At 41.8% G+C, this 27031-nt stretch overlaps 1 protein-coding gene across 1 annotated transcript in view; it reads left to right on the forward strand.

Moving 5' to 3' along the window:
- Nucleotides 1-27031, forward strand: part of CDH13 (cadherin 13) — a 1013115-nt gene that overhangs the window by 621053 nt on the left and 365031 nt on the right. The window contains exon 6 of the mRNA XM_060130816.1: nt 23283-23427. Within this exon, the coding sequence (XP_059986799.1) occupies nt 23283-23427 (145 nt within the window). The remainder of the gene's footprint in view (nt 1-23282; nt 23428-27031) is intronic.

A 27031-nucleotide genomic window follows, 5' to 3' on the forward strand; every position in this document is an offset into this window, starting at 1 on the left:
CTGAATCCAAAGCAGACCCTTAGGTCCTTTAGCAAAGTGAGGTCCATAGCATTGAGAACTACATACAGGTGGAATTGATTTATCTGAAGGTGACTGATGTCTTAGCAAGCTTGTGCAGGGGGCAAAGAAATAAATCGAAAACAATAGCACAGAACCTTGGAGCCAAAGCTATGCATATTTAAAGCTCACCTCCAACACCACTGTATGTGTGCTAATTGTTTCTTTGACATCACCTGTTTCCTGTCTCTGAATAAGTAGTGATAGGTGTTGTCTGGCTTGATAATACTACATAGGACCTATAGACATGTACTTGACCATTTATGCTTTGTGAAAGATTTTCTATTGAGGGAAACAATATATTGAATATATTACAAACTCTGGATTTAAAAAAAAGAAAGAAACAACCTAAGCTTTAGGAAAACTTTGATCCTTTCCTCAAAGTATTCTCTTTACCATGGAGCTCTGAGTGTTTCTTTTCATATTACCTAGTGATGTTTACTCTGGGTAAACCATTTGAATCTTGTGGATTCAAACAAGGTTCTTAGGTGACCATCAATTTATATCTACATTATTAGTGTTCGTGTTATGCTGGGTGTATGTACTTTCAGCTCATTTACTCATTTATCCATCCAGTCAGCCAAGATTCCATGCCAGAATTGTGGTAGGTTCTGGTTTAACGTAGAAAAACAGACAGAAAGTGGTCTTCGCCCTTGAGAGGTTAATATTTTGAAGTCGTATACTAAAACGTACATACAAATACTGAATAAATACCACAGTAATTGGCACGCCGACCAAGTTCAATGGGGATCTAGTGTAAACTATTTCATGTGTGTCAAGGCTCTGGATTTTCAATTCGTCATAAACTGGGAGAAAAAGGGAACAACGTCAAAGACAGGCAAGGCTACTCCCTAGAGCTGGAGGGAATCAGCCTGGCTGTGAATACCAGCTCCAAGTGGGGAGTGAGGCAGGTGGAGGGTAGTTGGATGCAATCATAGATGAACTAGGGAATGTGGTCCCTGGAGCAGAGTAGTTAAGGCTGCTGAAAAGACTTTAAGGGGACAACTCTGCAGGAGAGAGGTGAGATGCATCACAGGCTAACTCTTTACATTTGGCACTCTGAACGGAGTCTAATAATATTTAAAATACCAGCAGCGCATGCCCTCTGCCTGGAATTCTACCATATATTTGATTTTGTTCTCAGGGCAAGACTGTTAGGGTTTTTACTGCAAAACAAAATGGCTGTGGTTTACAGCAATACATATTTATGTTTCTTGTCCCCATACCTACTGGTCAGCTGAGGTTCATCTGTGCTGGGCTGTATTCCAGGTTGGTTTAGATTCCGGTAAGTCCCATGTGCTTCCTTCTTCTTGAGCAAGTGACCACCCAGCTCTAAGAACATAGCAGAATGAATCTCGATCAGGGCTGACTGTGGTTTTCAGGGATCATTTGGCAATGCCGGGAGATGTTTCTGGTTGTCACAACTGGGAGGAGGGGGTTGTTACTGGCATCTAATGGGTGTAGGCCAGGGATGCTGCTACACGTCCCACAATGCTCAGGACAGTCCCTCACAGTAAAGAATTATCTGGCCCCAAATGTCAATAAAGCTGAGGTTGAGAAACCCTGTCATAATGGATGACAGAAGCCCAAGAGGCCAAACTAAGCTACATGAGCACATTCAAAGCCTTTGCTCATGTCATACCTGGTTGCATTTCATTCATCAAAGCAAATTGCATGGCTAAGTCCAAAGTCACTGGGGTCAGGCTGTATACTCTTCCAACTCTCCTGAAGGTACATGGCAGTGAGAGCCGGCCAAGAGCTGCAAATAGTCCTGTCTAGTGCAGCAATGCCCCCATTCACAGATGAGGAAACTGAGGCCCAGAAAAGGCTGAGTAATTGGTCCAAGGTCACCCGGCTAATAAGTACCATGGCTGGGACTGGAACCCAGGCTTTGTCCTAGTCCCTTCCTAGGTGGTCTACACTGCTTCTATTATATTTGGATTTGGAGTTTAGCCAAAGGGGAGCTCACTGGAGGCAGCAGCTGTCAGCCTCAGTTTCCTCTCTGTGTAATGGGGGTAGTAAGGTACCTGTCCCACAGAGTAATTGGAGGGGTTGAAAAGATAGCAATGTTGATGATAATACAGTGTTTAAAACGTACCAAGTATTTAATAAACGTAAGTTGCTGCTACTGCTGCTGTTGTTGAAAGAGACAAGGTGATGTGGGGTTCATTACCGGTGAGGATGCTCTTCCTGGGTTTTCTTGGATGTGAGTTGTCTGGGGAAATTGATCCACCGCCTTTCTTTTTTTTTAAGTTTTAAATCATCCCATTTGGTGTACCCTTTTGGTGAACTTAAGCATTTGGAGGTTGTCTGACCTTCAACTGTTGATTAAAAGTCATGTCTACTGTTAAAACTGAGTTATCTCTCTTTCATCTTCTAAAGGCAATAAGCTAGGGATTCACACGGAATTCAGACAATCAAAACCTTTTGAGGTTTGATTTGCATGAGAGATCCCAAGTGAAACCTTCTGATTCTGTCTGTTTAACACAAGTTGCTGCTTTCATTCTGTGGCTCCAGACTCAGCCTCTAGGACATCCTGAAAGCAAGCTCAGTAATCCCAGTGTGGCACCCTGACTCCTGCTTAGAGGCAGTTACCAGCTCAGTGAGTTTGCTGCATTAGCACCTTCCTTGTGTGGTTCCATGGAAATCAAAGGAGGGGGTTGCTTGCGGAGTTCTGGCATTGTCCTTCTGAACCTTGGGATTGTCTGCCAGGAACAAAGGGCCAGGCGGAGGTACTTTTGTATACCAGCGGTTTTCTCTGTCAGGGGTCAGACAGTGGTGCGACCTCTCTCTTAAAGTCACTGCTGGCATCTTATGGGCACATTTGGTCCAATCCAAATGATTGTTCCAGACCCTGTGCTGGGTACTAAAAGTTGGAAATGGGTAAGACCTTGTCCCCACCTCTGAAGAGTCCCCAGAGACAAGAAGAAAAATCAAAACCAAAAATCATTATTCAATCATTACTCATTAAGGTATATACGGAACTATATGAAGGCAGAGTATAGGCAGACTTCGGCGAGAGAGGGGTGCCCAAGCACGGTTTGCAGGATGGAAACGGGTTCTCTAGGCAGGCATCTTACAAAGTCACACTCCTTCCCTGCCTCTTGTCTGTCACTTGATGACACTTGAGAAGGATATGTTTTATTTTGGTGTACATGTTTACCTACTAACATGATAACTGTTGTTCTCCTTTAAAAATCTTTGCATGTTCTGGTGTCAGCGGCTTGACTTCTAGAATTTTCTTTGACATTCCCTCTGTTCATTGCCCAATGTTTGCTGCCTGGCAAAGGTAGCATCCCAATTTTACTCTTTGCAAAGTAGGCACCCCAGAAGTCATCAAAGACATGAATGGAAAGTAGGTGAATCTATTTCCAGTGAGGCTGTTTCTCTTGTCCTAGCGTGAGCACCCCCTTTTTGTTCCTGGGTGTGTGAAAAAAAGAATGAATTGAGTATCAGAGAATAGTAAATCATTTCTTCACGATTTACTTTTTGGAGAAGCATAAAATATTGTAATCATCAATATTTTTTATTAAGAACAAGGAGAATAGGATTTAAATTACTAAACAAAACAAGTGATAAAGGAGTGAAGCAAGTTTCATAAAACATCATGTCACCTATGCAAAGCTGTAACAGAACGAGAGAAGCAAAAAAAAAAATGTCAGGTAAGGGAGAAGATGGGTGAAGAGAAAGAAATTGTTGATGGATTTATGAAAGGACAGGAAATGCTATAATAGGCTCTAAGTTAATGAACAGGTCAAGGTTAAAATTTAAGGGATAATTGAATGGATAGCTGTTTCCAGTTCTTCACCTGCTCATTCAAAATCTTCAAAAACTCTAAGTAAATGAAGTGATCAATGCCGCCCACCAGCAGTAGGGGACAGGCATGGGAACTAGGCTTTGGGGACCACTGTATGTGGCACAACTGGTCATACCTGGGTTGGACTTTGGCCATCTTGGACTATATATTCTTGATAAGAATCAGTCCAAGAAACAGGACTTCTCATCCAAGATCCATTTGGGGAAAGTAGACATTTTTGAGACCCAGACATTGCTAGCATGTGGCAAGCTGCATGTAGAATGAAGCATTTGTCTGATTTAGCAGTAAAACAAATAAGTCAGAACAAATGACAGAAATCAGGTAATAATTTTAAAACGTTTATCACTTGTGAGAGCGTTGTCCCGCTAATCTCAATTAAAGCAAACAACATTTTAAAAAAAACCTCTTTTATTTCTATGAGAAGTGATTTTTCTCCTGATAAAATACTCTGAAGATATGTTTTTCAAATAAGCAGTGCTGGAAATCAAAGAAAATAAGAAATCCAGCTACTTTTGAGCTTTTCTTGCCATTAGAGAAAACAGTTTTCAGTTGCAGATTAGAGGGTGTGGACCAGGTATGCGGAATGAGAATAAAAAACTATCACTTCCAGCCAAACAGCCCCAAATCGGAGTCCGTTAGATTTTTGGCTTGGGTTAATAAAAGTTACTGAACTGATTTAGGAATGCAAGGGTTTAGGAACTGTAATGGAATAAATCTGAAAAGAAGAAATATCCCAAAGTCAATATCTTAGCTTGAATTTGAAGTCTTTAGAAAGTTCAAAATTATTAAAAATGTGCTAAAGGAAACGTAAGCCATATGATGTTCCCAGGTAATACTGTAATGAGAACTGAAGGTTATTGAAACATTTCATAGAGTTCATTGACAAAGTGCGTGGAATCCAAAGAGAAGGAGAATGAAAGTAAGGGGCCCTGCTGCCGTCTCACCTTATTGCTTTGAAAACTAGTTTGTAAAGGGCTCAGCCTGAAGATGCAGAAACAAGCATCAATCCCTTGTGGAACAGTGGTCCATTATTAATATGCTAATTTAGGCCAGCTCACCTGAAATTACCTTTCTAAAGTTGACTTTGTCTTACACCACTTTCTTTACAAAGTTGGCCAGAAAGCTCTTGGCAATGTATAATTTCACAGAATTAGTTAGTAGCACAGCAAATTGATCAGTTTGCAAGCATGTCACACATCATTCATTGGCAATGGAATTATTTAAATTGGTGTTGACTGCTAACAGCTACACAGCTATTTTTCTTGCAGAGTACTGAGGTAGGAAAAAAAGGAAATGAAAAACATCATCTTGAATCCAAACTATAGAAAGATTTCCTAACTTTGGAATTGAAAGGAAGTAAAGATTGGCCTGGAGCCCACTGGTCACAGGTGTTATGAGCACGAATACCCATGACTTAGGAAGTTATTGCAAATGAGTGCAGGTATAAGAAAACCACAGGGCAAGCATGGAAATAAAGTCTTACTCAGCCTTAGTTTTGGGGAGAAAACCAGGGGGAAATAGAGAACTGTTTAAATGAGGGTTACTGCCATCTTAGCAGGTTGCCATGTAAAAATGACAGTCACTAGGCTGTAATACCTTCTTTCATTTTTTTTTCCTGGAAAATCTGAGAATCTGGAGTCTTATTTAAACACTCCTGCTTTAAGATGTTGGGAAACAAGTTTTTAAACATTGTAAGGACTAACTCCTCGTGAATATGTCAGGACCAGATTCAGCCCACAGGTTACCAGCAGGAGGAGGCCTGGTTTAGGGGCTCTGGATCAGCTGGGTAAGGCAATCAGAGAGGGCAGGACCTTCAGTATGTCTGGGTAGGACCTTCAGCATGGCTGGTTTCCTTCAGAGGGGAAATTTACTTAGTGAAAAAATAACCGGCCTCAGGAAAATAAGGGGCCCAGAGCCCTGGCATAATTGAGAGGGCTCAGAAACATCTGAGGAGTGGAACAGAGGCCTCCAGCTACAGACACAGTATGTCTGTCGATGAGATTGGAGGTGAGATTAGAGCCTGTGACATTTGCGGGCCAGAGTCTCCCTGGAGCAGTACTTTAGCACAGTGGAAGCAGCGCTGGCTGCCCTCCGCGGGGACGGCAGCGATGAGTGAGGCAGACGCAGGCATCTTGCGATGAGGCCTTTGCTTCAGTAGTGATGTGGCAGCCAGAAAGCATAAGTGAATGTCTAGCTTTGAGTGTATTGCTCATGTCTGTTTTCTCAAAAACACAAGCACAAATGCCCTCTGGTACATTCATTGTCCAAAGATTGTTCATTTGTTCATTGACTGATTGATCGGTTTCATTTATTCAACCGACAAATACTGAACACCTAATATATGCTAGAACTGGGGAGGCAGATGAATACAAAACCAATTTTTACACTCAGATAGTTCAGGGTCTAAGAGGGTCACAGCAGTACCTGCCTGCAAACAATGCCCAGCATCTCTGCAGGGAGCTAAGGGCACCCAAGGAGGCATTAACTCTGGCTGTGTCGAGGAACATGCCAGAGGATGCAGCATCTAGACTTGCTTTTACTAGTGGATTCATTTTTAAAAGCTTCATCTAGCCTGTGACACTACAGTCATTATAATGTCAGGACCGTCTCCTACTTTCTCAGTACCTACAGGTTGTAATTAAGCGCTGATATTCATAGTGATTCTGAGCCCCTCGGGAGTTAACGACTTCCTGAATTTTCAGAGAAGGATTACACTTTGTTTAATTTAGCTGGTATTGAGTGTTTTTCCTTGAGTTTTAATTCTCTGAAACCTGACATACACATGGAACGTACTGCTCTAAACGTACTGCTCTATCCTGAAAAATAACTTTCTATCCATTTATCTAATTTGCCCTATGAAGGAAATTGGTCAGGTGTTACTATTGCCATTTTGCAAATGAGAGAAGGGAGGTGATGGTTGGCCTACGGGCCCCAAACCCGCTACGGCCATGACAGATCCAGGATTAAAACCAGAATCGCCTACTCTCAACCCTGGTTCTGAAAAATAAAGTTAAGTAGAACCTACCATTCTCTAAATGTTCTGAATAAACTCGAGTTTTCCTCACCGTTATTTCTTAACAAAAATCACTGCCATAGTGCACACCATCATCAACTTTTCCCTGAACCCCTTTCGAAGACTCCCTACCAGACTGCCCAACCCCCTCTTGGACCCTTCAGTCCAATCTCCACACATCTTCTAGAATTATCTTTTAAAATTCAAATCTGAGTTATTCCCTCACCACCATCCCCTATCTCCTGACCCATAGCGGTTTCACTTTTAATGGCTTTATTGAGGTGTAAATTCCCATGCCGTATGTTGAGAGTTTAGCTAAGCTACTGCATGGCATTGCTGCCTCCTTGGCATCTGTTTTGTTTGACCAAGCAGCCTGCAGTGACCTTATCCTGACACCAGGTCCTCGTACAGGTGCCCACCCTGGAAAACAGCCCGCAGAGTCACAGGCGTGTGTAAGTTTCTGGCGTGACTTCCCCAGCAGCCCATGCCTTCCGTATTCTCCCCTGAGTCCGAGGGCCTTCCCCTTGCTCATCTCTCAGATAACACCCCTGTGAAGTTACCAAAACCCTGCTCTTTTGGTTTGAATTTGCCAGTCTGGCCTTAGCCCAGGAACCCGACACCACTTCACTTTCTTTACTTAAGTAAAGGCATTCACCCCAGGTCCCGTTGCTCTCTGCACTCTACCTTGACCTCCCCATGGGGCCCCTCCTGCAGGACTTGTGAGTAATAAACTTCTCTATTTCAGTTTCTCTCATGGTCTATCATTGAACCATGGCTCACTATCTGACACCTTGTGCTCCACTTAACAAATGATATTTTAACAGTCATAACACCGTACACTTCACTCATTTAAAGTATACAATTCAGTGGCGTTTAGTATATTCACGGAGCTGGACCACCACCACCACAGCCATTTTTAGAACATTTTCATCACCTCAGAAGAAGCCCTGTCCCCCTTAGCAGTCACGCTTCCTCCTCCCCGACCCTAAGCAGCCGCCAGTCTACTTTTCTGCCTCTGTTGGTTTGCCCATTTTGAACATTTCATACAAATGGAATCATAAAAAATATGGTCTTTTATGACTGGCTTCTTTCACTCAGCATAATGTTTGCAAGGTTTATCCACGTTGTAGCTTGTGACAGTGCTTCATTCCTTTTTACGGCTGAATAATGTTCCATTGTATGCATAGGCCACGTTGTGTTTATCCATTCACTGTTGACGGACATTCGGATTGTTTCCACCTTTTGGCTTTTATGAATAATGCTGCTATGGACATTGACATACATATTTTTGTGTGGACCTATGTTTCGTTTCTCTTGGGTGTATGGTTGGAAGTGACCTTGCTGGGTCCTGTGGTACCTCTATGCTTAACCATTTGAGGAGCTGCCAGAGTGTTTTCCAAGTGGCTCCATGAGAGGGTCTTAGAGGTGCTAAGTCACCCTGAGGAAAGAGACCAAAATGCTTCGCATCATCTACAAGGCCCCACTGGACCTGGCCCTGCCCGCCTGTTCAGTCCCAGCCCATTTCACTCTTGCCACTTTTCTCATCTGCTCAGTCCGTCTGGCTTCTGTGCAGTTTCTCAAAGGTGCAGGCTCTGTTCACACCCTCTCCCTCCTCTTCCCCTGTCAATTTCCCCCAGAGAGGCCCTCCCTCAGCTTCCCCCAACCACAGTCTAAGTGGGATCTCCTTATTACATCCTTCCTTGTTTAATAATTATTTACATAATGCTAATTTAATTCCACTGAATGGTGGCTCTAGATAAGCTAAAAACAAATCTTAAGGCTCCGTTTTTAAACTACTGTAAATGAAGGACCTTGTGCAGAGCTCGAGGTATAGTAGGGGTACAAACATATGTGTTGAATGAATAAATAATGAGAGAGAGTTTAGTTAAAGAGATGTCCAGGTGTCAAGTTGGGCTTATCATCTACATCAAAATTCTTATTTCTTCCTGGGTATTTTTCTGCTTCCTCCTTCCGCACTGAATGTTCTAGAATATGGGTCAGAAAACTTTATCTTTAAAGGGACAGATAGAAACTTCCCTGGCGCTCCAGTGGTTAAGACTTCACCTTCCAGTGCAGGGGATGTGGGTTCAAACCCTGGTCAGAGATCTAAGATCTCACATGCTTTGCTACCAAAAAAACCAAAACATAAAACAGAAGCAATATTGTAACAAATTCGATAAAGACTTTTAAAATGGTCCACATCAAAAAAAATCTTAAAAAAAATAAATAAAAATAAAGGGCCAGATAATGAATACATTAGGCTTGGTGAGCTACACAGACTCTTTTGCAGCTATTCAACTCTGCTGTTCTAATGTGGAGGCAGCCTTAGACAATAGGTGAGTGAATGAGCGTGGCTGTATTCTAATACTTGATTTACAAAAACAGACAGCAGGCCGCATTTGAGCTGGAATCACCAATATTTGATTATCTTTGACTTACAAAATCTGCAGCTTCCTGTGGTTCAACGTAACAACTCATAAGAGAAGGGAGATGGCAGATAAGTTATGGTTTGTTAGCACTTACCCTTCACACAGCAGTGTCATGCTTCCTGGGCCATTTGCTGCACCATCTAGGTAGCAGGAAGAGCTATACACCTACTCATCTCTGCAGGCCCAGAAGCATGCAGAAAGGGATGTCATCAGCAAAGTAATGAGTTGCATTGGCACTTTCATTCTGGGCTGACCAGGATGCTTGAGGAAGTTGGGTGTCTCTTTGCCAGGGGGAAGCTGGATGGCCCAGAACAAAGCCAAATGCAGGCTGACTGCAGCGTGGATGCAGAGTAGACGATCTGTACTCTGAAGCTTAGAACCTGTGCACCAAACTGAGGTGGGGGCATCTGGCCAAAGGAGAAAAGGTGGAGCAATCTGGATGGAAATCCAGAAGAATCTAACACGATGCATCTGATGATGACACAGTCATGTCTGGCTGTATGAGGCATTTTCTTGCACAAGCAAAAAATCAGAGAAGAGATGCTGAGCTAAGGTTATAAGAATGGTAAAGAGGGATTTATGTAAGACATATGAGTCAATTCTTGTAACTTGCATTTGCCTCATTTATAAAGGCAGGGACAGATGGGATCATTTCGGCGAGCTAGAATTTGTATTAAGTTCCAGTTGCTTTATTTTCTTTCATTTAAATATGCTTATTAGTAATATGTGTGTCAGAACAAAATAATTTTCTATCAGTCATTGGCAAACAGTGAATAATCCCATGTAAAATATGTTTGCATATTTTAGACAGTTGTAACAACTTCACTGAACTTCGTTTCTTCCTCTGAAATAGGCAGAACGTGCTTCTGTTGAATCCTTCATGCACTGCCTTTTAGCTGGATTCACCCTCAAGGAATTCTTAAAAGATAGGTGTTATTTCTCTCTTGTATATTGATCTGTCCTCTAGAAAAAAGAAACTTCCCTGTAAACTTAAAGCCTTCAAATCATCTATTGTTCATTTGTTACATATATTGAAAACCTACTATGTGGAAGGCACTGTCCTACTGTGCTGCGGGAGCCAGACAGGCACCCCTTGTCCTCGCGAGCAGACTTACTAGTAGAAGTGGCCGAGATTAAAGAAAGGACTGCATAGTAGACCTGTAATAAGAGCAGGAGATGAAAGAAATGACTGCATAGTAGGCCTGTAACAGGAGCCTGGAAACAACATAGGGACAAGGTTTGGACAGTGATGGAGGGATGGCTAGTTTTGATCAAGCAGTTAAGGAAGGCCTCAATTTTGAGGGAAGTTGTGAATGATGAAATGAAGGAGCGAGCCCCAAAAACTTCTTGTGAAAGAGCATTTATAGGTGAGGGAACAGTATTTTCAAAGACCCTGGAATGGAAGTTAACGGGTTCAAAGAACTCAAAGGAATGTGTGGCTGGACTGGAAGGATTCTGGGAGAGTGATGGAAGATGTGGTCATGGTGCATCCACGGTTCATGCCAGGGACTTGTAGGCCACAGCAAGGTCTTTGGACACAATCTGTGTGGGATGGTTGAGAAGCAGAAGAGCAAAAGGTCCAATTTGCATTTTAAAGGTAACCTGGAAAGCTGCGTGGGGAACAGAGTGTGGGTGTAAGAGTAGGAGCAGAGAGAGCAATTAAGAGATACTCGTAGCAACACAGGTGAGAGAGGGTGGCTTAGCCAGAGGGTAACAAACAGATTGTGAGAGATGGTCAGATTCAGAGAGAAGATATAGATGACAGGACCAGCTGATGGACTGGGCGTGGGGAAACAGGACTGGGCATCAAGTTGATGGGCCACAGTCTTCTTCAACTCAGTAGCTACACCACCATTCGCCTAGGAACTCATTTTGATTCCTCTCTTGCAAAGACAGTGTCAGAGTTTGAAATGCTTAAGCAGAAAATGGGGAAGATGAAAAGGGACCACTCAGCTGCATTCCGTTCTGGCAGTGATGAAAACCAGGTGGTCCTGGTTATGTGTTGCTCATTACTGCAAGGGTCTTATGCATAAGTAGCAAGCTTCAGCTTTTGCCCTGCTAGTCAACCTGCCCTAACCAAAGGCAGTCTCTGTTGGGTCTTAGCGCCTTCTGTTTGGCAATAACATGAGGAGAATTGAGCTGTTGCAGAGGAGCTTTTCCCAAAGTGCAGTCTTTAGGCCACTGCATCCGAATTACTCAGGATGACTTAGCATAGATTCCGGAGCCTTGCTGAGAACCTACTAATCCCTGGGGTTGGGTCCCAAGAGTCTGCATTATCCACATTTCCAGGTGATTCCCATGCAAATTCAAGGGTTTCTTTAACTTACGGTAAAAAAAACACAGGACATAAAAATTTCCATCTTAACCACTTTTAAGTATACAGTTCATAATGTTAACTGTGTTCACATTGTTGTGAAATAGCTCTCCAGAACTTTTTCATCTTGCAAATCTGGGGCTCTATACCAATTAAATAACAACATCCTTTTCCTCTCCTCTCAGCCCCTGATAGTACCATTCTCCTCTCTGTTTCTATGAATTTAACTACTTTATTTTTTTTTTAATTTTTAAAAAAATTTTTGGCCCTGCCACTTGGCTTGCAGGATCTTAGCTCCCCGACCAGGGAGCAAACCCGGGCCCCGGCAGTGAAAGCGCCAAGTCCTAACCACTGGACAGCCAGGGAAGTCCCTGAATTTGACTATTTTAGATACTTCATATAAGAGGAATCATACAGTATTTGTCTTTTTGTGACTGGCTTATTTCACTCAACATAATGTCTCCATGGTTCGTCCATGTTGTAGTAAGTAGCAAGATTCCTATCTTTTTAAAACTGAATCATATTCCATTGTATGTATATATTCCATTTTGCTTATTGATTCATCCACCAGTGGGCACTTGGGTTGCTTCCATCTCTTGGCTATTATGAATGATGATGCTATGAATACAGGTGCACAAATAAAATTTTAAAAGCATTGTTCTCTAACATGAGAGAAACTTTCAGAAATGGAACTGCTCTATATCTTGATTGGGGTGATGGATATAAGCATAGAACTAAATACACAGGCATATGTGCATGCACACACACACAAATACAAATAAAAATCAGGAAATCTGAATAAGATCCAGGATTCTATTGACATCAGTGTTCTGCTTGCGATCCTGGACTATGGTTTTATAAGATGTTACCAATGGGGGAAACTGGATAAAGGGTGCAGGGTATTTCTGTGTTATTTCTTAGACCTTCAGGTAAACAAAAAATTATTTCAAAATAAGAAGTTTACTTAAAAAAGAGAGCATTGCTGTCACTGTCCTGGAGATTAGAGTGTGCCACGAAAAGGGGGGACCCAGTCTGGAAACGGAGGGTGATAAAGGTACGCCTGGGAGGGCAAGGAATCCTAGACATTGTTCCAAAGGAGAAAGTGGAACAGGAATTGAGGCCAACCCAGAGGGCTAAGTGGACCCAGGGACGTGCAGTCCAAAGCCCAGACAGCAGGACCAATATAGCAGCAATGGGGACCTGGATGTCTGAGGAGAGCCAGAGAAACAACGAGGTCATCTCACAGCTGAGTCCCCAGAGTGTGGGCCTGAGCTGGTCACTGACACCTTCCTCAGGTCACGTTGGTTCTGAGTACAGGGTGGGAGAGAGAGAGGGAGGAGAGATCTGGCGCAGGCCCACGAACTTGGCTGAATCCATTCCTCACATGGAGATTGAACGGAGGTCTTGGCACCAAGAGGCTGGTGTATCTTCTTGATTCTAAATGAGCTTCAGTTTCCTACAGGCAGCTTCTGCAACATATCAGCGACTTCCCTGAGATGCTTGAGTTTGTGAACCTTCATGAAGACCATAATGTTCTAAGGATATTTTTCTTGCTTCACAGAGAACTTAAAGGATGCTGGCAGCCACTGTTTATTTAGCACATGCTCTGTGCCAGATGTTTTGCTGAATGCTTTACAAACGTCAAGTATTTTACCTCATGACAGCCCCATGAGACAAGTCCCGTTCTCCCATTTTAAAGATGAAAAAGTTGAGATTCTAGGAAGGTAACTGAGTAGGTTTAAAGTCACAGAGTTGATAAGGGGTAAAATCAGGGCCTGGAGCCAAGTCTCCCTCAACCCAAAGTCCCCGCTTGGAGTCTCAGCTCTTTGCTGGCTCTCAGAATTTATCAGTGAGATTAAAAGTGAAGCTTCAAAGAAGAAGCAGACATTGATAACAGTGATGGTTCAGAAAATAAAGCTGATGAGACCAAGTTCCATATTATAAAGTTCTGTCAAATGCATGAGACTCTTTTTTATCCAAAATCAAAGACACGTGAAGTTAGGAAAAGCCAACCACCCTCTGTTTTCTACCATAATACTAATGATCTCTTATAAACCTAATGTTCCCCTGCTTCCCGTTAATCATCAATACCAAGAGATGCTAGATGTCGTAAAGTTTAACACGTTCCCGTAACTCCCCATTTGTAATAAACTATAGCCAATATGTAGTCAATTTCAAAATAAATTTTATACATTCTTTTTTAACTGTGAAATTAACACATACCCATTATAGGAAATCCAGAAAAGTGTAGAGAAGCCAAGTTAAAAAAAAAAATTACCTGCAATAAAACCACTGTTAATGTTTTAGTATAATTATAATAGTGTAACGTCTTTGCCTATTTTTCAAAAATTTCATCATGTAGTACTGCTTAGCAATTGGATTATTTAATTCATACAATGAACACCATGCCATTAATATTTTTCCATTCCCTCAAGTATTTCTGCAATGTAGTATTCTTTGTGCAAATACCAGAATCTATTTCATCAATATCCAGGTAGAACATTCTGTTGTTTGTAATTTTTCCTATTTTTAAACAATATTGAAATGAGTATACATGTTACTAAACACCCCTTATTCCCTGGCACACACATATAACAAGTAAAATCACATGTTTTCAAGACTTGTGATGCATATTGACAAATGGCGTTTCAGAAAGATGTTTTAGTATCATCAGTAATGTATGAGATTTGGTTTTCTGACAAGTTTGTCAAATACTATTAGGTTTTTCTAATTATTTTGGCAATTATATAAGCAAAAAGCCATCTCATTTTAATGTTATAATATATTTATTGCTTTTTTCTTTTCTTGCTTTGCTAATTGTTTTTTTCCCTATTGATTTTTAACCAGCTCTTTGTGTATTCAGGATAGTAGGCCTCTGTTTTACATGATGCAAATATTTTGCTTAGTTTTCTGTTTATTTATTGTATTTTAGTGATATAAAAAAACTTGCATTTAAGTAGTTTAACCTCTCAATAATGCACATAATAACTTGTGCCTTTAATACTGGTTTAGAAAGGCCTTCCCTACTCTATTACATAAATATTCAAATATTCAAAAAAATAGACTTTTTTCTTCCTAATACTTTAATCCATCTGGATTTATTAGGCTATAATTTAAATTTTTATATTTCAACCTTAATTTTGAAGAAAATCATGTTTCATAAAACATTTTAATACTTATTTAACTAAATAACTTCAGATCTGTAAACTAAAAAAAAAAAAGAAAGAAAGAAACGTATTTCATTGCTTTCTATTCCTCTGAATTTCACTTTAGGAAGGGAGAAGGGCAAGTGAAAATAAAACCACCCATAATTTTCTCCTACAGCTTTGTTTTTAGAAGTATTATATTTCTCATCTTTGCACGAAAATCCCCTTAACCCTTGTACATATCTTTAATGGATCTGGCATAATTCCAACATCCATGATTTATATAAATTCTACTTGAACCAATTAAAATTTTCAGCCTGTGTCCCCTCTTGGCGTAGAGGATATTCACTGGGACTTTACCCAGGCTGCTTCAATAAAATTATTTTGAATATCTGCATAGATTTCTTCCACATAATTAAAGTTACTTTCAAAAGTTAAATAGAAAAATGCCCTCAAAGTCCAGCGTGGTTGTGAGCATACATTCATAAGAAAAAAAAAAGTGTTTTCATTATGTTTGGTGGAAAACATACTTTAAAAGTAAAATATCACATTCACTAAAGAAATACTATGGCTCTAAGCAAAGCAAGCTTTTCAAAGAACATTTGATAATAGTATCAAGATCTTTAATTAATAATTTAACAAGTAGGAAACTTTTATCGCCCCTTTGATCATTTTTTTGAGGGAGCTGTAAACACCACATCCAGTCCATAAAGGGGAAGATTACACACAGAGCTGTGTAAATGAAGGTGGAGGAATGTTAAAAAGGCTAAAAATATCTTTTCCCTGGGAAGTCTCTAGGAGTTGGTCCATAATGAGATTCAACTTCGATAAGTGAATAAAGCTGAGAAAAATAACTTGAATATGCAAATGATTGGTGTCAAAGAGAAATCTAGATTACTGTAATAGGAAAACAATTTTGAGGGGGTAATGGCTGACACAGAAGAATTGAATCGAGGGTACTGTATCCACATTTGCAAAAGTCTAAAGAAAGGTCTGTTGGGAGTGAACAAATGCCCAAGTCGCCAAACCTCATCTGATCTAACAAAGCTTTGTTTAGAATTTCCTATGTGTGTGCTACACACACTCGCTTATCTTTTTGTTCCTTTAGCAAAGAGAAAAATGACATTCTAAACATCTTTGTTACATGCGCCAACTTAGATACGGAGAAGTGAACTTCCTTAATAAGACAGGCTCACCATGTGACCCAGTTAGCCTGGGACAGTCTTGATTTCCACCTGTTGTTGTGGCTTAATTGTTGATAGTACCTGCTTTCATTCTAAAAGTTGTTCCAGTTTGAACAATTAATGATGTGGCCACAGTATCAATTTTCTGTTGCTGCTGTAACAAGTTACCACACTGTAGCAATGCAAAACAACACAAATTTGTTATCACGTACTTCTATAGGTTTTGAGTCCAACATGGAACTCACAGGACTAAAACCACACGCCAGCAGGCCTGCATTCACTTCTGGAGGCTATAAAGCAGGCCTTGGCTTTTCTAGCTTTGGGTGACTACTCACACTCGGCGCATGACCTCTTCCTCCACCTTCAAAGCCAGCAGTGGCTGGTCAAGTACCTTCTCACATCAAATCACCCAGACTTTCTTGTCTTCCCCTCTCTTAAGGACCCTCATAATTACATTGAACCCACCCAGACGATCCACACTGATCTCTCTATTTTAAGGTCAGCTGATCAGCAACCTTAATTCCCCTTTGCCAAGTAACCTTACATGTCCACGGGTTCCAGGATTAGGGCATAAAACTCTTTAGGAGGGTCATTATTCTGCCAACCACAGCCACTTTATAGGTAACAGAGCTGAAATTTGAAGGCAGGCTTTCTGATTCAAAGTCTAGTGTAATTTCAGTGATCGGTGAGGATGTCTTTGGTGGAAAACCCTTGTTTGGTCTTTATGAGATGTTGGTAGGTGGGGAGGGTGTGAGAATTGCAAACAAAAATTCAATAAAAGTATCTATCAGTGCCTTCTTTACTCGAGGCACTTAATTTTGGAGATCATCTGTTATAAATAATCTCACAGTAGCCTACTTATGCAAAATCTCTGTGGGATTCTTTATCTCCATAGAATTTTTATGGAATTTTTTTTTAAAGCTGTGAACGTCTTTGAGGTTCTCAGGACATAGTTTCAACTGCCTTCCAGGAATATCATATCAAGTTTAGATTCCCCTAACATGGAACCTGGTGCTTATTTCACACACCTTCATAGTCATTGAGTCTCATCTTTTCTTTATCCTTCTCCTCTATGGAGGCAAATGCTGGCATCTTATTTTTCATATGTGTTTCAAGATTTTGTGTAAATCTGTATGTCTAAACTTGTAGTCACGTATAACTGGAGATGTCTAATATTTGTTAGACATTTGTATATCCCTAATTTAATGCAGTGAACTTCTAGTTATCATTTTGCATTTCTAGCATTATAACTATTCTTATTATAAAAGATGGTATTTGGAATGAAAGGAACAAGGCCCATCTTTTTGACTTAGAAATTGGTTCAAGTAGAATTTCCTAAACAAGTATTTCAAAGCAGCATCCACGTTGGAAAACGTTTTAATGTCCCAAAGAGGTAACTTGGAGGGGCACCTACTCATTTGGGTAGGAGACATCATATCTGTGTCCAAAAGAGAAACTGAGTCATGTTATGTTAGAGTTATAGCTAATAAATTCTCTTCATTTTCTGTGATGTACAAGCCTCTGGTTGAAAAGCATATGAACACACACGCATTCCACTGATAACCAGTAGTTTAACTATATCATCTCAAATAAGTAATTTACTGTGTTGTGTATGTTTTACTTCATTTGAATATTTAGCCCAAAGCAGAATTATCAGAGTTCAAAAAGGTCACTGAAGTGTTTTCTAAATTATTTTACTTCAAAACGACTCATGAGTCTATAGACTGTGTATCTCACACTTTGTTTCTTATCTGATTGATCCAGGTTTGACGTCTGTTACTGGGGTCACATCTCGTAAAAAAAATATTGTGTTTTAAGAGTCAGTGTCTTCCTTTTGGCCTTCACCCAAAAAACCTTGTAGCATGTTTTTCATCAGTTCATCCCTTTGGATCAGATCACAGTATCAAATTTTGTCTGACTAAGTTGTGTCTTTCATAAACAGAGCAAAGAGAATAAGCCAAATGAAGGGCAAGATGTTAATAGCTTGTTGTGCCACCAAAGGCCAGTGTGCTTGTACGTGCTTTGCAATTTGGCTCGTTACGTTTGTGTTGCGTTGTTTTTTTAAGGGATTCTTGTCTACGCATGTGCACCTCCCATCTCCATTATTATGGTGCAGTAATTGGTTTGAAGAGTCATCAGTTTGTATGTTGTGACTTGCTAGTTCCCACTTCTGGTGGAGATACCCCCAGGATGTGGAAGGAGAATCGAGAACCTAGGAGGTGGGGTTCAGGAATGGTGGCCGAGGGGACCCAGTGTGCTTCAGCTAGAGCTCCTCTGGCAGTGTAGCTTCCATTCTGACTCCTGTGGTTTTTCACCACCTCCTCCCCATTTCAGAGGTCAAGCTCCCTCTTACCCTACACACAGGACTCAGTGACCTGGTGTCCACCTACCATGGCCCCTGAAGTGGAGCGATTAGTTCACGTGGTACCTTCATGTGGTACCTTCATGTCTCCAGTGTTGCATAAAGTAATTTTGCCTTAAACAGATTAAGAGTGATTTGCATACCTTGTTCCCCTCCCCATTTTATTCACCTTGGTCATTTGAGAGCTACATTTATAAGAGGTCCAAGTCTTTTCTTTTCTTTTCAGAAAGTCTGTGACATTCCAGAAGGGAACCTGTTGTAGTTAGGCTGATGCTATAGTATTTCCCAGCTGTCACTTGTGGCAGGGTGTCACATTATACATAAAGGCTCATGGTGTGTTTTATTATGTATTTTCATGTGTATTAGGAAAAATTTTAAATAAGCTCACCATACCCCTGAATTCATGGATAATTTTGCCTTGGAGGAAAAGTGAAACATAACAATCTATGTACAGCAAAACTATTAAGTAAATAACATAGTTAGTAAAGAGGAATTTTAAAAATGTAAGGGAAGTCCATGAAAGAGCATTTAGCAAACAAGGGCACAGTGGGGTCAGCACACATTTTCAAGTCAGATCTAAGTTTGGATCCAGCTGGATTACAAACTAGCTTTTGACCATAGACCAGGCCCCTAAATTTCTCTGAGTTTTGCTGCAGTGGGTATTTCTCCAGGTTGTTTTGAGCCAAATGAGGCAACACATAAAAAGCCCAGACATGTATTGGACACCAAATAAATGTTAGTTCCTTTCTTTCAAAAGGCAAGTAATCAGTTTAATGTACTTGGGTGTTGTTTACCGCTGTGGTTCTTGTTCATGAGTTAAGACTGCACAGAGTCAACTGGCCTTCGGTCCATGAAGCCTGGGACTGACGGTCAGCTCCTGTGTGCCAGGAATGGAGAGACAGGACAGATGGCCAAAGCTGAGGCCAAAACTTTGGACTCCAGTCTCTTAAAGAGGGATTGCCTCTTCTGAGGAGGGCTCTATGCAGTCAGCAATGAGTCAGGTGCCTGCTGTGTGCCGGGCACTGAATCTCAGCCTTGGGGATTTGCTGTTGGGCATGAACACCCACCCCACCTCTGTCTTGATGGGGCCGGAGAGGCAGAGATTAGTTGAATTGTCACACAAATAAATAAGCAATTATATGTTATGGAAAGTGTTATAAAGGGTACCAGTGCCATGGGAATGTCAACCATGGACACCTGAGGTAGTCTGGAGCAGTAACGAAGGATCTTCTCTGCCAGTGATATCTGAGATCTGAAGGATGGATGGAGCGGGCTGACCAGATGGCAGGTGGGATGCTCATGTTGGCTAGGAGGGTTGCACATGAAGATACCTGTGCTGGGAAGGAATGGGCTGAGTTGGAAGAACTGAGGAAAGATTGGTGTAGCTGGGTAATGAGAAATAGAGGGGCTCTCTTGTGATGTGAAATGAGTTTGGAGAAGTGGGCTGGGGCCAGGTGATAAAAGAGACGTCACAGTAAGGGAATGTGCTGTTATCGTAAGAGGAATGAGAAACGATTGAGAGGTGTCCATTCTGGGGTGACATAAATAAATAAAAATTTTGAAAAGACACCTTGGAAGCCTGTATTAGTCAGCCTTCTCCAGAGACACAGAAGCAGTGATTCTGTTAGAAGGAACTGACTCACACAATTATGGCGGCTGAGAAGTCCCAGGATCTGCCTGGGCCCGCTGGAGGCCCAGGGAACCTGGTGGTGTGATCCAGTACAAGTCCAAAGGCCTGAGAACCAGGGAGGCCGATGGTGTTTATTTCAGTCTGGGTCTGAAGGCCTGAGAAGCAAGACCATTGAGGGCAGCAAGGAATGGAGGCCACTCAGGTGGGAAGACAAGGGCGAATCCCTCCTTCCTCTGCATCTTGTTCCATTCAGGCCCTCGGTGGATTGGCTGGTGCCCACCCCCACTGGGGAGAGCCATCTACTTTACTGAGTCCACAGACTCCAACGTTAATCTCATCCAGACACACCCAGAAATAACGTTTAATTTGAGCACCCCATGGCCAGTCAAGTCGACACATAAAACTAACCATCACAAACCCCTTAGAGAATAGATGACGGCAGGCAATATTAGTAGCAGGGGCACCCATTAGGTGCCTGTTGCAGTGGCCCAGGTGGGAAGTGTCAGAAACTAATCTCTGGAGATGATGATGGATTTGGAGAGAAGAGGGTGGATTTAAGACAAATTCAGGAGACAGAACAAGCAGTGGAGACCCGACTCATTGATGGAGTGGCTGGGGATAGAAGGCCTCACTTGGGGAAGAGGGTGGCTTCTGAGTTTCTGCTTTGATCCCTGGGAGAAGGACCACCCTCTGGGCAAAGTTTAGAGCGAAATGATTAGCATGAGACTGGATTTATCGAACTCTCTAGTTGCTCAAAACTCCTTGCCTCCAGAGGGAGGAGATATGGGGATATATGTATACGTATAGCTGATTCACTTTGTTATAAAGCAGAAAATAACACACCATTGTAAAGCAATTATACTCCAGTAAAGATGTTTAAAAAAAATCCTTGCCTCCAATAATGACATTTTGGAATATTTTGATTAAATTATTTAAATATAAAATAGTTCTGCCTTCTCTAGCAAAGGCTGAATGAAGCTGCCCTTTGAAAACTGGGCAGTAGGCAGTAGGAGTTGGGTTAAAATTCACACCCCGAACAGCCAAGGACCTGGCTTTATTTCAACCAAAGACACCACATATCTTGGATCTGAATCCTAACCCCCACGTTCTACAAGACTTGGCTAGCGTTGTAGGCCACAAGTAAGACAGAGGAACAGAATTCACATTTGCCAAATACGCGGATCTATCAGAACTGGGTGGGACAGACTCTAGATCCAGCTCAACATAATGGAAAGACAGACACTAAGGAGATACAGTTGATCAGGATGAAGGCCAAGTCAAGTTCTTGGCAATTTTGGGAGGACAAAAGGCCAGACCTTCATTATTACAAGAAATTGCTCCCAAAGCTTGATTTTTATTTTCTTCGTTTAGCAGTATTCTCATAGTAGCTTTAAAAGTCAGCGTAAAAGCTCATTCTCTGTAAGATCTCCTTTGTGAGCAGATGTTCAAAGGCTCTCCCTATTTAATTTCTTCTTAGCTAAGGTACTCATGCATTATTTTATCTACCCCAGATAGATAAAATATCTATCTATTGTGTGTGTGTGTGTGTGTGTGTGTGTGTGTGTGTGAATTTGTTAGTGAAAGGATGAAGTAGTGTTAAAGAAATAATGAAAAACAAATTCCTCTACCCATGTATACCTGGTTTCATGTTTGCTTACTACTTTCAAATTCTGTCCACATGTGTACATCACACATGTATAGTACACATGCTATTTTTTGTGTTTTCACACAGTATTCTAAGTAGATCAACAAAGTTGAATAATTATTTTATCTAATGGCTGTATTCTAGCATCTTGCTACAAACACATTCATTCAACTCATCTTTTTTGCCCTGGACATTTAGTGGACGCCAGTGTAATTTCATTATTAGAAATAACACTGCAGAAAATATTTCCATGTATGTAGTGCAACCTGTCTCAAATAGAACCCAGAGTGGTATCCAAATGGAACAAAGTATGTGAGTCCTTCATAGATTTGGTGAATTTTGCCATGCGACTTTCCAAAGGGTGAAACCAGTTTATAACACATTCAGGTGGGGTATAACAAACGTGTTTCTCTTTTCTTTTCCTAATTAGGGCTAGTTTTGACAACAGTATTGATGATAACAACAGTAGCAACAGTAGCAGCAGCTAATATTCTTGAGATGAGTTACATAACAGGCATTATATAAAGTGATCTAGAAACATTGTTTATAACAGTTTAAAATGTAAACTCTGGAGACTGACTTCACAGGGCCAAATCCAGACTCCACCACCTAACCTCTAATTGGCTTCATTCCCTCCTCAGAAATGGTTCATAGGGTCACTGTGAATATCAAGTGAGTTAATATAGTAGAGAGCCTCGGTAAGCCCTGGATAATGTTGGTTACCATTATCCCTAATAATGAGTGTTTTATGAACCCATTTTACAGATGATAAAACTGAGAGATTAAGTGTATGAGTTGAGGTCACATGACTAGTGAGAAGTTGTGCTGGGATTCCAATTGCAGAGACCATTTCCGAAGGATTCCAGCTACAGAGACCTTTTCTGACAGAAATACTCAACAGGGTCCCAATGCAGGGACCGCCACTGATATCCAAGAAGTGTCACTGTGGCCCCTGAGTTAAATCGAGGAAGTATCAGGCGCAGAAATGAGAGCATAAAGTCTACATAGTTCACTGGAAAAGCCACGACATAATTCCTTGTTACCATGCAACAGTAAAGCTGGGTTTTCTATGCTATTTTCTTCAGCCTTGAGATCTGAAGGTAGTTCCATATGGAATTGTGAAATCCCTGCTAGATTATAAAGGCCTGGTGGGCAGGAGTCCCAAGGTCTCATTCAGGACCCCTTCAAGTACCTTCCTTGCCTCAGGAAGGTTCTCTATAAATACTTACTGCCCTGAATTTCTCCCAAATATTACCGTAAACACTTTCGGTTATTTCTTAACATACTCTGTTCATAACTGCTTAGTCAGTTCTTTTTATTAGCATAACATTCCTTTAAAGCATAATGATGTTGGAAAAACAGAAACAATGTAAGCATATTTTCTCAGCTGTGACTGATTGCTGGTGTTTAGTGTTTGCTTTTTTTTTTTTTTTACTTTGCAGATTTGATGAATTAATTGTAAATTTCCCAAGTGGGACTTAACATGAACTGATCTTTGTCTTTTATTCTGTAATGTTTAGTTTCTATTCTAGTGCTGGTGACTATCCATTGAGACCAACGTTTGAATATTGCCAAGGGCTCATAAAATTGCTGATATAACCTACTTTCTTTCTCCAGAGAACCCGACTTCAATTTTCATAATGAATGAATGCCTTCTTTCTCCCCCAATCTCTTTCCTCCAATAGCTACTCGTGGAGACCATTGATGTCAACGGTAGAACTCTCGAGGGGCCGGTCCCTCTGGAAGTCATCGTGATTGATCAGAATGACAACAGACCGATCTTTCAGGAAGGGCCTTACATCGGCCACGTCATGGAGGGATCACCTACAGGTATGTTAGGTTGGCTTACCGTTTGCGTAATGGCTTGGGAAGTGGCATCCTCTGATCTTTGGGGATTCTGGAGACTGTTTTGTTGCCTCTCTGACTTATTGTTGGTATGCATCAACACTGACATATTATTTCCCTGGATAGCGGCAAGAGCTAGAAAGCTGCAACTCAGAACATGACTGGCGTGTTGCAAACTAGGAAAATGTCTTCCCTTGTGCCCAAAGGTGATCCTTCAAGGAGGACCGACATCTCAGTCTCCCATGTGTGGCTGATGTCGGACACCATGTAAATATCTAGCTCACCCTTGTGAGGGCCCAAGGCTGAGCTTGTGGTATAGTGGAACTTTGAAGAAAATTAAGGTCCCCACTGCAAGCTGCTCAGTTATTTCTCTTCATAAGTGCCTTTTAATAAGAACCATTTGGGGAAAATGGGTAGGACTTTTTTTTCCCTTTCCTTAGAAGATATGGATAGAGAAAACTTTTCTCCTCAGTCAAAGGGCCAAAAGCAAGTATTTTATTTCTCTCTCTGGCAACACATGTACCTAGTGTTACAGAAATCACTCAAGGTTACTATGGAACTCCTGGTATCTTTTCCCCATGTTTAACCTTTCTATCACAGAAGGTTTCAGAATTGAGAGCTCCCTTTTCTGGCCCATAGCTACTAATTAAAGCATTCCATGACCAGCAGCAGAAGTCACTCCTGAGTATAATGCTTGAGAAAGTGAAGAGCAAAGTAGAAAAATCCCTATTTTAAGTCTGGACTTTGATTTTAAGCTTTCAAATACATTTGAGTGAAAACATGCCACATGAAGAGTGTCAGTGTTGCTGTGTCTGGATTACGCCAAACAACTGCTGTAAGCAAAGGAGTCACTCCTCAGGCCGATGGGAGATGGAAGCTCAGGGGCTGCTTTAGCTGGTTCTTTTTCCCCCTTTACTGAATGGATGGGATGTATCAATAGCATGTAGATACGGGAGGCTCCGGAAGCATTGTCATGGCAACCTGCCTAGACTACCAGGTGAATAATTGTATGCAAGGTGCCTAAAAGCTCCCTTCAGCTTCGAGGAGCTGGGCCTCTGTGCACTTCATCAGTTAGATCCCCAGGGGCAGAAGCACCCTCTCCCTTCCAGGTTTTGAATGCATTCTGTAAAAAGGAGAGGGCCTTATGGGCAGCATCCTGGAGAGATGGACAGCGGGCAGGTGAAGGTGGGTCAGGTCACTTCAGGGCAGACCTTCCGCATGGCTCCGCTCAGTGGGCTGCTTTTGATGCAGAGATGGTTTCTGGTGAGACACACCCTAGAATTGGGTTGGATGCTTGCGGAAATGTTCTTAAACAAGCTGATGTGCAGAACAAGTTACGAGAACCGATAGGGAAAGCTGTTAAAGAGACTGGAGTTTGAGCAGAGCAGAAAAATGATTCCCAGTTTCCATCTGTGGTACCTGGGCCCTGAATGTGAGTGACTGGAACTCGAGATGGGCAGGAAGAGTGTTCTAAATGTAAATGACAGTGGTTACATCCGAGTCGGCTGTGAGCATGTATATGTCTTTGTATATTATGTGTGTATGTGATTAGACGATGTCCAGTTTTTCTCCCACTGGGCCCTTCCTTAAAGCTTGAGAAAGAAATTTCAAATTTTATTGCTTTATATACATATCGTATTTTCAAAGCAAAAGGGAATCTTTTATGCTTGTTGAATTTCTTAAAGCACAAAGCAGTTCGGTTAGGGTGGACACATACCCAGCAAAACATAAATCACCTCAAACTTCTATCTATGAGTGGTATCATCATATAAAAATACATAAAGGCTTGTATATCTGTATGGAGTAGTTTCTTCCAGCTATGCAGAATTTGGCCTGAGTCATTGTTTTCTTTCTCAGTACCCTCTGGGTTGGACTATAAAGCAGAAATTGACATGGAGTCAGTCAAATTTGAGGTCAAAAATATGGAAATGTTGTGGAAAAGTTTTAGAGGAAAAAACACTTAGATTACTTAGCACCCTGTGGGAGAGCTCAGGCAGATGGCCCCCGAAGTGTCTGCGAGGACAGTGGGGAGCTGGGAAAGAAGGTGGGACCCATTTTCTAGTCCCCTCCCAACCTAAGCCCCTTGTAAGTCGTAACAACAAGCCCTGACAGGCTAGAGAAATGATCTCCTCTTCTGTTTCCACAATGTCCTTCTCGTTTGTGGCTTATGGAATCCTATGTGTTGTAGACCTTGTATCACATCCATTTCACAGAGGGGGATGCTGACCCCAGAAAGAGTTCATTGACTTTGCCCAGTTCACACGAATGACTGATGGGGGACAGTGTTCAGGACTCAACCTGCAAATCATGTGCTCTTTCAACTGACCCACAAACTTCACGGTGAAAATAGCCATTGAACGATCCCGACATTTAGGTGGGCACTTGTTGTGTGCCGGACAGCTTTCTATCACTGTATCATTTCCTCCACTCTGCCCTGAGGCAGATGAGAAGACTGAACCTCAAAGGGGCCCGGGAACTTGTCCAAAGTCCCTCAGCTGGTGGACGAGCTAGAATCAGGGTCCGCGTCTGGCCTCAAGGCACAGGCTCTTTCTTGGGCACGTTCTCTCACACAGACTCTTTGCATGCCCAGACTCTTTGATTTAGCTCCTGAGATAAAATAACCAGCTCTTCTGACCAAAGAGCCAGGCTCCTTGATTCATGTTTCATTTCATGTGAGCTGTTGCTCCGTCTCTAGGGTTAAACGATGTTAACATGGGAGCCCTTTTCATCACTCACATCACTTTTCTTCTGCATCCGCATAACCAGAGCCAGCTTCATGGGGTGGGACCTGCCCAGCCTCACAGAGCCCCGGGCTCTGAAGGGCTCCACGCTTGGTTTAATGCTGTGTTGTCGCCGTCTTAAAATTCTTAATAAATGTTCAACAAGGGGCCCTGCATTTTCATTTTGCACTGAACCCCAAAAATTATGTAGCTGGTCCTACGCATAGCACTGTGGCCTAGAGCTGGGTTTGATGCTCTGCCAGGCTCCTTAACAAGGTGAGACTGTGGGCAGGTAACTGAACCTGCTAGAAGCCTCAGTCACCTTGTCTGTAGAAGGGGTGGGTGCAGAATAGTACCTACCCTAGAAAACTCTATGCAAGGAGTAAATTAGGCAATGTGCTTCACTTAATGCTTGGAATATAATAAGTGTTCAAGAAATGCCAGTGTATTGTTAATGCTCCAATTATTCTTATTATTCTGGCGGCCTATCCTTTAGGGAAGGCAGGCAAAAAGACATGCAGTTTGTGTGAAGGAACATCCATCTCCCAACCAAGCAAGCATCATTTTCATGTTGCAGTGTACCCAGATGCCATCAGCACCAGTGCATCATGGAGGAAGGTCACCCATATTTATCTGTATGTGCAGACAGGGGGCCATTTCTAGCTGCTCAGCATTAAACTCCAGTCTATTGTTTTGGGGAATCATTACTAGATGAAGGAAGATCAACAGAAAATAATAGTTTTTGAACTTTGCAGATTATGGACTGTTCCTTTTGTGGAGTTGCAAGGCATTGATTTATGGGACCCACGCCCAGGCCCTGGCTGCTCCTCAAAGAAAACGAGAGCTCCGTGTGAGTGTGATGTTTTCTG

This window comes from Lagenorhynchus albirostris, chromosome 19 (assembly GCF_949774975.1).
Source record: "Lagenorhynchus albirostris chromosome 19, mLagAlb1.1, whole genome shotgun sequence".
In the NCBI taxonomy this organism is placed as follows: domain Eukaryota; kingdom Metazoa; phylum Chordata; class Mammalia; order Artiodactyla; family Delphinidae; genus Lagenorhynchus; species Lagenorhynchus albirostris.